The sequence below is a fragment of the Hemicordylus capensis genome, chromosome 6, assembly GCF_027244095.1.
Source record: "Hemicordylus capensis ecotype Gifberg chromosome 6, rHemCap1.1.pri, whole genome shotgun sequence".
Taxonomy (NCBI): Eukaryota; Metazoa; Chordata; class Lepidosauria; order Squamata; family Cordylidae; genus Hemicordylus; species Hemicordylus capensis.
Genome location: NC_069662.1, coordinates 29,643,126 through 29,653,701, shown reverse-complemented (window position 1 = coordinate 29,653,701; position 10,576 = coordinate 29,643,126). Strand labels below are relative to the sequence as shown.

Genomic DNA, 10,576 nt, shown 5'->3' with positions numbered 1-10,576 from the left:
GGGCGGAGGGGGGAAGTGGCGGCCCAGGTAAGGACACCCTCCCTGCACCTTAAAGGACCTCCCTCTGCCTCCCGAACATGTTCATGCACATCCCTGCCCACAAAGTCTCCCCCTTTTATACCCCTGAGATGAGGATCGCACAGAGATCTCCAGCTGGTGCCAGCTCCTGTGCAAAGCCATAATGGGTGGATGTCTCAAAAGCAATGCCAGTAGTATGGATGAGAGCATGATGTGAGGAGAGGCAGAGGGCAATGCAGTACTCCTGCAGGAACTCCCGTCTTCCTGTCCGCTCCTTAGACATCATCTTTAGTGCCACTGGGGTCCCTGTGAAGGAGGAGGAGGAGGATGAGAGGAGGAGGAGTCAGTGCTTGGACAACAGGGTGTACTTTCGTGTCACAGCAACATCAGTAGCAGCAGGAATAGTAGCAATATTTAATAATCATATGAAGTCAATTTGTTAACAATAATATATCATTGAACAATCATAAGAGGTCAATATGCATCAGGTACTGTAGAGAAGAAATATTTTTTTTAAACTATGGTTATTTATTTATTTATTTATTTATTTCTATACCACCTAGTATGTGTATCTCTAGGCGGTGTATAAAGTTAAAAACACAATGAATGTGAAAACAACAGTATAAAAACAGTTAAAATTCACAAAACAAAAACAATATCACAAGATAAAAACATAGAACAGGTGTATCTTGAGGGTCTTCCTAAAAGCGAACAGAGAAGGAGATGCTCTTTTTTCAACAGGGAGCATATTCCAAAGCCCCGGGGCAGCCACAGAGAAGGCCCAGCCCTGAGTCACCACCAAATGATCTGGTAGCAACCATAACCAGACCTCTCCAGATGATCTTAATAGGCAACAGAGAGCCAGCATAGTGTAGAGAGAGACAGCACAGTGTAGTGGCTAGAGTGTTGGACTAGGACTGGAAGACCCGGGTTCAAATCCCCATTCAACCATGAAACTCCCTGGGTGACTTTGGGCCAGTCATGTATCTCTAACCCTAACATACCTCACAGAGTTGTTGTGAGGATTAAAAAAAATAAGCATGTACTCTGAGCTCCTCGGAGGAAGAGCGGGATATAAATGTCAAAAATGAATGAATGAATGAATGAATTAAGGGCTTTATAGGTAATAACCAGCACTTTGTATTTCACTTGGAAACATATCAGCCGCGAGTGCAATTCTTTTAAAATCGGTGCTATACAGTCCCTTTGGGTTGTCCCAGAGACCCTTCTGGCTGCCGCATTCTGTACCAATTGTAGTTTCTGGACTAACTATATACAAAGGCAGCCCCACATAGAGTACATTACAGTAGTCAAGCCTAGAGGTTACCAACATATGCACCACTGTTTTAAGGTCATTTACCTCCAGAAATGGACATCGCTGACATTTACGTTTGGTTGACATCAAAGTTACCATTGCATTAGTGCAAACATTTTACACTAGTGCAAGGCTGTTGCTCTAGCTAGTTCTGTTAAGGCAGGATCACGCATTCCAGACTAGTATTGCACTGGTGCAACAGGGAGGGCACACTGTGGTGCTTCTCCTGCTATGAAACTTCTTCCTCCGCCTATATATGTTGCAAGGCATTATCTTATCTATCTATCTATCTATCATATTTATATGTGTATCCCTAGGCAGTGTACATAAGTTAAAATACAACAGGATAAAATGATTAAAGCAATGTTATGATATAAAACATGCCATTTAAAATCAATCAATCAATCAATTAATTAATTAATTAATTGCCTGATAAAACAGGTGTGTCTTAAGGGTGCAGTTCTTTTTTAAACCACCCAGAGATGGAGATGCTCATTTTGCCAGGGAGTGCATTTCAGAGCCCTGGGGCAGCCACAGAGAAGGCCCTGTCCCCAGTAGCCACCAAACAAACCGGTGGCAACCATGACCGCACCTCCCCAGATGATTTTAATAGGGAGGGTTCTTAACTAAGCAGGCGCTCTCTGAAAAACCCTGGACCCAAGCCATTAAGGGCTTTATAGGTAATAACCAGCACTTTGTATTTTGCTCAGAAACATATCGGCAGCCAGTGCAGTTCTTTTAAAATTGATGTTATACAGGTGAAACTCGGAAAATTAGAATATCGTGCAAAAGTCCATTAATTTCAGTAATGCAAATTAAAAGGTGAAACTGATATATGAGACAGACGCATTACATGCAAAGCGAGATAAGTCAAGCCATAATTTGTTATAATTGTGATGATCATGGCGTACAGCTCATGAAAACCCCAAATCCACAATCTCAGAAAATTAGAATATTACATGGAACCAAGAAGACAAGGATTGAAGAATAGAACAATATCGGACCTCTGAAAAGTATAAGCATGCATATGTATTCAGTACTTGGTCTGGGCCCCTTTTGCAGCAATTACTGCCTCAATGCGGCGTGGCATGGATGCTATCAGCCTGTGGCACTGATGAGGTATTATGGAAGACCAGGATGCTTCATTAGCGGCCTTCAGCAATTCTGCATTGTTTGGTCTCATGTCTCTCATCCTTCTCTTGGCAATGCCCCATAGATTCTCTATGGGGTCAGGTCAGGCGGGTTTGCTGGCCAATCAAGCACAGTACACTGTATACTTTCCAGGTCAGAAGAGATCAAGAATGAATCAAGCCCCTACATTTCTCATTTTAGAAGTTAACCAGTGTCTCCCCAGCAGGGGGCACTGTGGAGCCAGCCCACAATTATAAGATCCTTCATCTGGGTAACAGACATCATCTGTTCCAGGCTGGGTTTGGGATTTGGTTGAATCTGCTGCTGGACTTGGCATTATCTTGCCAAGATAACGGCACTTGTGCAGACAGGGCTGCCTCCTTCCTTGCTTCTTATTCCTGCAGCTGCAAGGCAGGCCAGCTTGCTGTTCCAGCTGCTATATGCCTCGCCTGGGGGTTCTTCTGCGCCCTGCCAAAACAGCACCTGTTTGCTGGCAGCTACCCACATGTCTGAGATGACACAGCTAATTAATTACAGGAGACGTGAGCTGGTCAAGGGCAGGGAGCAGCTTGGACACTCTCTGATGAATCTGGCTTGCCTCCCATTTCCGTGTATCCCCTTGAGCGGATGGTTTCCAAGTACAATATCAGGAGGTAGTGATGGTTTTAGACATTTTGATGCTGATATACAAACGTGACTGCATGAAGCTTCCTTATGCTGAGTCAGACCATTAGCCCATCTAGATCAGTACTCTCTGACTGGCAGCTGTTCTCTAGAATTCCAGGTAGGCTTTTTGCCAGCCCTACCTGGAGACACCAGGACTTCAACCTGGGCCATCCTGCACACAGAGCATGTACTCTTCTCTCTAAGCTATGATCTCTGCCTAGATGTGCCTTTCTCCAGCACACTTTGGATGCAGCTACTCCATCCCATGTTTCCAGGGCATATTTAACTTCTTCAAGAGAGAGCCCTGGAAAAGAAATACAAATGCCCTATTCAGACATTATGTGATACTAGTGTGCAGGTGTCTGTACACTCATACGTGCTTTTGTGTGAATGACTGTACCTGCATTCATTACAAAAATGAACCTGGGTACAGGCCCTTCAAATGCATGGTATAGATAGGACCACTCTTGCCTGCAAAGTTACTGTGGAGTGGGCCAAGCTGAGCCAAAGTACAGCCCAGCTTTGGCATGGGAAAGACAGAGAAAAGCTGCTCCTAGATAGACCTATGGTCCAATGTTGGCTTGGTTGTGCCCTCCGTCCCATACTGGGTTTGATCTTACCATCTGTTTCTTCTGTAATGATGATACGCAGAATCAGGCCACTGAGCAAAGTGTTATTTCACCCTAACCTGCTTTAGGGAGCTGTAGGCAGTGTAAATGAGATGGGTATTGAAAAGCAGATTGATTCACAGGAAGTTGCTGTGTGGAGAGATGACAAAATACAGAACAATGCCTCGACATATAACTATGTTATGGAGTGATATTGGTTTTATACCGGTTCATTGGTTATGGCTTCTCTGGAGAATCCTGGGAACTGTAGTTTGCTGAGGGCATTGAGAATTTTCTATTAGAGTTTCTTCCCCCACAACTCATAGGAACAGAAGGCATATGCTCCGTGTCATATGACTTATGTTCCTATGACTTGGTATAAGTCATAGGAACATAAGCCTTATACCAAGTCAAATCATTGGTCCATCTAGCTCAGTATTGTCTACACCAGGGCTGCTCAACTTCGGCCTTCCTGCAGATGTTGGCCTACAATTCCCATAATCCCAGGCTATTGGCCACTGTGGCTGGGGATTATGGGAGTTGTAGTCCAAAAACAGCTGGGGGGGTCTAAGTTGAGCAGGCCTGGTCTACACTGATTGGCAGCAGCTTCTCCAAGGTTCAGGAAGGAACCTTTCCCACTCCTAAATGGAGATGCCAAGGATTGAACCTGGCTGGGACCTGCTGCATTCAAAGCAATTCCGCAAGCACTGAGCTACAGAGACACCTTCAAACTCATACAATGCCAGTTTTCAGGACTCTTTGGGGAAAGCAGGTGACTATTCAACCACATGCAGTCTGCAGCGACTGATTGATTAAGTGCCGTCAAGTTGGTGTCAACTTGTAGCGACCACACATATAGATTCTCCCCAGGATGATCTGCAGTGACGGCATTCTCTCAATCTGTGTGGATAGGATATTCCAGCAACCCAGATACAAACTGTCTAATTGGCTGCAGATAATAAGGAGCAGATGAGATTCTGACATTAAGTGGATGCCAGTGCACTGCCACTGGTAGCAGTGAGGATTTAAGTGGTCATGGGGGGGGGGGCGAGGCAGGAGGGTGAAGAGGAAGTAATATTGCTGCTCAGACACTCTTAAAGGGCTCAGTACGGTGGCCAGAGGTGAAGGAGGACAGGGCTTCTTTATCTTTTTGTGCAGAAGAAAGAATTCCAGCAGGTAAAGCTAGTCATGCAAGGGTGAGGCAAGTGGCAACTTCTGGAATTGCTGGTTTCTTCACAACTCATACAGGAGCTCTATCCTCTTTGGGTGGTCATCCTGCTGCTTAAGGAGGGAGCAGACAGCACCAGTCTGCTTACTAATAGCCCCAAGGCCCTTAAGAGGGACATGGCAGGGATGTATGGAAGGAAACACATATTCACACAAGCAAAAATTGTGTCCTAGTCAGGTGTGGGAGCTCCCAATTTTCTGCTGTTTGGGTGCAAGCAACTAGGTAGGAGGAGAGAGAAGTGATAAGTGTGGAAGCACGGTAGGAGGGAAAACTACCAGGTTAGTAGTAATTTATTTATTATTTAATAAATTATAATAATTTATAATAATTTATTTATTATTTCTCTATGTAAACCGCCCTGAGCCATTTTTGGAAGGGCGGTATAGAAATTGAATTATTATTATTATTTCTCTCTTGTTTACACAGTCAGACAGGTGTTATTGACTGGTTTGTTTTATCCAGACATCGAGTCGTTCCCAAGGACCTGGGATGCCAGAATTTTATTGTCAATTGTTATAGATATTGTCACAGAATATAGGCTGTTCCCAGTAAAGCTGCTTTTTGTAATTGGCTGAGGGTGATTTCTGTGGCCCCTATGGTGTTGAGGTGCTCTTCAAGGTCTCTTGGAACTGCACCCAGGGTGCCAATTACCACTGGGATTATTTGGGTCTTTTTCTGCCACAGCCTTTCAATTTCAATTTGTAGATCTTTGTATTTGGTGATTTTTTTCTATTTCTTTTTCTTCTATTCTGCTATCCCCTGGTATTGCTATGTCGATTATTTTGACTTGTTTTTCTTTCTTCTCGACTACAGTTATAGCTGGTGTATTGTGTGGCAGATGTTTGTCTGTTTGTAGTTGGAAGTCCCATAATATTTTTGCATCTTCATTTTCTTCAACTTTTTCAATTTTATGGTCCCACCAATCTTTGGCTATAGGTAGCTTGTATTTTTTGCAGATGTTCCAGTGTATCATCCCTGCTACTTTGTCATGCCTTTGTTTGTAGTCAGTCTGTGCGATCTTTTTACAACAGCTGATTAGGTGGTCCACGGTTTCATCTGCTTCTTTACAAAGGCGGCACTTGCTGTTTGTGGTGGATTTTTCAACTTTTGCTCTTATTGCATTTGTTCTTAGTGCCTGTTCTTGTGCAGCCAGTATTAAACCCTCTGTTTCTTTCTTCAAGTTGCCATTCTTAAGCCATTGTCAGGTCTTGGTCATGGGGTCTTGGGGTCTTGCCAGGTCTTGGTCATTGTTGTTGTTGTTGTTGTTATTACTTTGCTTCCACACAATAACCTCTACCCAGGATTTCCTCTTACCTTGCTTCTGTAATCCCTGCTCTTTAGGGTGAAAAAAATTACCCTTAACATTATAGGCTTGTCCAGTAGGGGCTGCAAGTTGAACAGAGACTATCATATATGGTTCAAAAATGTACAGTCCGCAGAGGATCCAGAGGCCTGCAGAAGAAGGTCCCTGCCTAGAGAGCTCCTGTGAGCTGGTTGTTTGCTAAGCCTATACTTATGACTTTCAGACTTCAAGAACAGGGGCAGCAACCTCAGACTGTGTCTCAATGCCACAGCCAAGAAAGAGCTCTCCAACAAACAAGCCAACAACAAAACCCTCAGTTTGGGACACATGAGTCTGAGCAAATCTCTGTAACTCTTTTTATTCTGCAAATTCTGTTGTTTGAGTTAAGAAAAACATGGTTTAAAGTGCAAATTTATCATGTAATATGATTGTGTTCAATTATATGCAGAGTTAGAGGGAAAGAAATCCCACAAAGCAGGATTACACCGCCAACTGTAAAATAACCCGTACATAGTGTAAAGGAAGTGTTATACTTCCACACAACCAAAAATTGGGAGCACACACAGCTCCCAAACCTTGGTAGAACAGATTTTGCTTGTGTGAATGACCTTATTTCCTTAGCTGAATTTGCCATGGCCTTTGAGTCAGCCCTCACCTTTCTCATGATGCTGGACCTTCAAAACGTGTCCATAGGAGCCGCTACCCAACTCCTTGGCGATGCTGTATCTCTCCTCTACCTCCAGCTGGAGCAAGCTGCGTGAGGTCAAGGACATGAGCTGCTCCAGGAACTCTTCATTGTCCTCTGTTTCCTCCAGGTTTGCAGCTGGGTTGGTGTCCTGCTCACTAACCGAGCCTGTGGGGAGAATGGAGGGTAGAGAATGGAGGCTGCTCAGACAACCGAAACAAGTGCTAAACGAAAAGAAATTACTAGTTTTTTGCACAGGCCCAAACTAAACCCTGTTTCCATGGTGTCCAGGCACCCAGTGGCATGGTTCTGTGAACAGGAGGAGATCCTTAGGAATGGCATTGTAACCTGGATTTAATGCATAGTTCATACTTTGGAGTACTTTGTACACACATTCATCACAACTTGACTGTAGTACTTCGTGATGCCTTGCATGTAAGACTGACAACCACAGACAGCGCTTTTATAGCACGTGATGGATAAAACTAGAATGCTGCTTCATCCGCCAATACATCATCCACCAGCCCATGCACACGTGATAAGGCTGTGCATGCACCATGACCACATGCTGTCTGTCTTCCCTCTCAGAACCAAGGCACCTTTCCCTAAGAATGTGCATTGACATCCTCCCCAGTTCTGCCTCCTGCTAAGGCAGGCTGCCTTTTCTTTATTGCATGAGAGAGAGAGAGAGTGGTTTGTTCAAACCACTCCTCTGCACATGCTACGTATACCAGTTAGGGATGTGCACGGAACTGTGGCTGGGTGGTTCAAAGGTGGTTGGTTTGCCTCTTTAAGGGCAGGGGAGGGTGCAGTCACCCCTCCCGCCACTTTTTCCCTGCCGGTGCTTGGTAGTATTAGAAGTCTTAACCATTGCCCTCCTTGGCCAGAAGTGGCTGGAAGTACTGGGCGGGAGTGTGCCCATCTCATGGGCGTGCGCACCCATCTGCCATGCATTCGCACCCATGTGACGGGCGTAAATGCGCCTGGTACTTCTGGCCGAGGAGGGCAATGGGGTGGCAGGGAGGTAGAGTGCACCTATACAACTGAATTAACATTACATAGCAATGCACATATAATATTGGACATATAATACATTGCAATGCACATATAATATAAGTTATATTTATTATTTATTTGTTTGTTTATTACATTTATAAACTGCCCCATCCAGAGGCTCTGGGTGGTGTACAATTAGTTTAAAAAAACATAAAAACAAACATCATTTAAAACACACTACTTAAAACAATATAAAAACAATTTTAACACAATTTAAAACCTATTAAAATACTTAAAAACAATTTTAAAATCTTGGAAGGCCAGGCCAAACCAGTAAGTCTTTAGGTTCTTTCTTAAAGGCCAACAGCAAGCCTAAACTGCGGATATCTGCTGGGAGTGCATTCCATAGTGGAATGGTTTAGGAGAGGAGAGCTGGTCTTGTGGTAGCAAGCATGACTTGTCCCCATAGCTAAGCAGGGTCTGCCCTGGTTGCATCTAAATGGGAGACTTGATGTGTGAGCACTATAAGATATTCCCCTCAGGGGATGAAGCCGCTCTGGGAAGAGCAGAAAGTTTCAAGTTCCCTCCCTGGCTTCTCCAACATAGGGCTGAGAGAGATTCCTGCCTGCAACCTTGGAGAAGCCGCTGCCAGTCTGTGAAGACAATACTGAGCTAGATAGACCAATGGTCTGACTCAGTATATGGCAGTTTCCTATGTTCCTATGTTCCATAGGCCAGGAGCAACTACAGAGAAGGCCTGGTTCCAAGTTGCCACCAGACGTCCTGGTGGTAACTGGAGACGGACCTCTCCAGATGACCTCAAAGTGCAACGGGGATCATACACTCTTACACAAGAAGAAGGTAGCCCAGACCCAAGCCATTCAAGGCTTTAAAGGTATTATTATTATTATTATTATTTACATTTATATCCCGCTCTTCCTCCAAGGAGCCCAGAGCGGTGTACTACATAATTGAGTTTCTCTTTCACAACAACCCTGTGAAGTAGGTTAGGCTGAGAGAGAAGTGACTGGCCCAGAGTCACCTAGCTAGTTTTATGGCTGAATGGGGATTTGAACTCGGGTCTCCCCAGTCCTAGTCCGGCACTCTAGCCACTATACCACCACTTTGTATTTTGCCTGGAAACATATCGGAAGCCAGTGCAAAGGCAGCCATTGCCCCCAAGAGGAGGAGGGGTGCAGTGTATCCCCTCTCCCTGCAGCAGCATCACCAGCAGCAATAGCAAAAGCCACTGTGTATGGGAAAGAAAGAGTCTCGGTTTGTCTGCTTTTAGTCAATTGCATCCCGCTTCTCCCTTGCAATGTTGGTGGAGAAGGAGAACAGAAAAAGCACCTTCGGAGGGCACAAGATATAGCCTCCTTTGCAGTTCCACTACTGTGCTTTTGCATAACTCCCACTGCTTTCCATAGGGCGTGCTGGTGGACAATTCACTGCAAGGGGAGGGTGGAAGAGGGGAATTGTTAAACAAGCAATGTGTGCAAGCCAATCCAGCTACAGCCTGGGCCGCCGGGAACTGAATCCGAGCCAACACAGTGGCATCTTTCCACCATCCTGCACACCGCGGGGGAACATTCCCTTCATGCCGCTTGCATTTTTGTTAGCAAATGAGTCTGCAGTTTTAGATCCCAGAAGGACCTTCAGGGTGAGTTAAACCACTGCCTGTGTAGAGGTGGACTGGAAAAAGATAAATGAAGAGCCCAGCAGACAAGCATGGAGGAAATAGTGCCTAGGCTGGCAAGTGACAGAGTTTTCCACGTGTTCGGTTCAGTGCAGCTAGCTGCTTATGTTATGCACTGCTTACCTAATATACCACAGCGTTTCCATGCATGTTTCAATTTGTGTGCAGCTTCCAGGGTTTTTTCTTTCTTTCCCCTTCTGGCTGAAAGGGATGCCGGGGAGAGAAAGCAAATTCTTCTACCTCAAATTGCTTGCAAAAAAAAATTTTTTTTAAGGAAAACAAACTAATTTTTCTTTTCTTACAACACCAATTATTATGGACACTGCTTGATTTACTAGAAAAAGTAGGTGTGTGTGTGGTATTAAATTTGATAAGTTAATACTTATAACCAAAACTTCAGAATGTTTCAATAATTCTTACAATTTTGTGTGGAAGGTATTAAGGGACTTCACAGCCTGCTTTTACAATTGAACGCTGAACACTATGAAAATCTAAATCTGAATTGTATAAATTTAGCCACACATTCAGTCATGATATTTCATTTTTAATTTATTTACTCCACAGCTCTAAATTGCATTCCATTCAAGAGGGGTGGTTTAGTTGAAAATGTAACCAAAATGTCTAAAATAAAAGCATTTTTAAAAATACTGTGCATAATTTCAGTTCAGCATTATTATTATTATTATTATTATTATTATTATTATTATTATTATTATTAGGAGAAGGGTAATTGTTAAATAACCCCACAAGTTAGGTAAATCAGTGCTTCAAGTGGCATAGTGCACCCACTGGGATTGTCATAGCTGCAGTACTGCTATGGTTGCCCACCAGAGATGGGCAAAATACTTCTAAAAAGTATTTTAGATACAAAATACCTGAGCAAATGTATTTTAGATACAAAATACAAAATACTTGGTAACAACCAGTAAA

The 10,576-nt window shown here is 43.9% G+C and overlaps 1 protein-coding gene across 8 annotated transcripts in view; it reads right to left on the bottom strand.

The window, feature by feature from the left end:
* Window positions 1-10,576, bottom strand: part of LOC128330180 (serine/threonine-protein kinase SBK1-like) — a 34,114-nt gene that overhangs the window by 4,584 nt on the left and 18,954 nt on the right. For 6 of the 8 annotated variants that reach the window (XM_053262618.1, XM_053262612.1, XM_053262614.1 and 3 more), the window contains 2 exons: window positions 6,925-7,122; window positions 122-324 (listed from right to left, as the gene is read on the bottom strand). In XM_053262618.1, coding sequence (XP_053118593.1) covers window positions 122-324; window positions 6,925-7,042 — 321 coding nt within the window. In that variant the 5' untranslated portion in view covers window positions 7,043-7,122. Of the gene's footprint in view, window positions 1-121; window positions 325-6,924; window positions 7,123-9,769; window positions 9,896-10,576 lie in introns of all 8 variants that reach the window. The other 2 variants (XM_053262617.1, XM_053262616.1) reach the window with 2 other exon arrangements.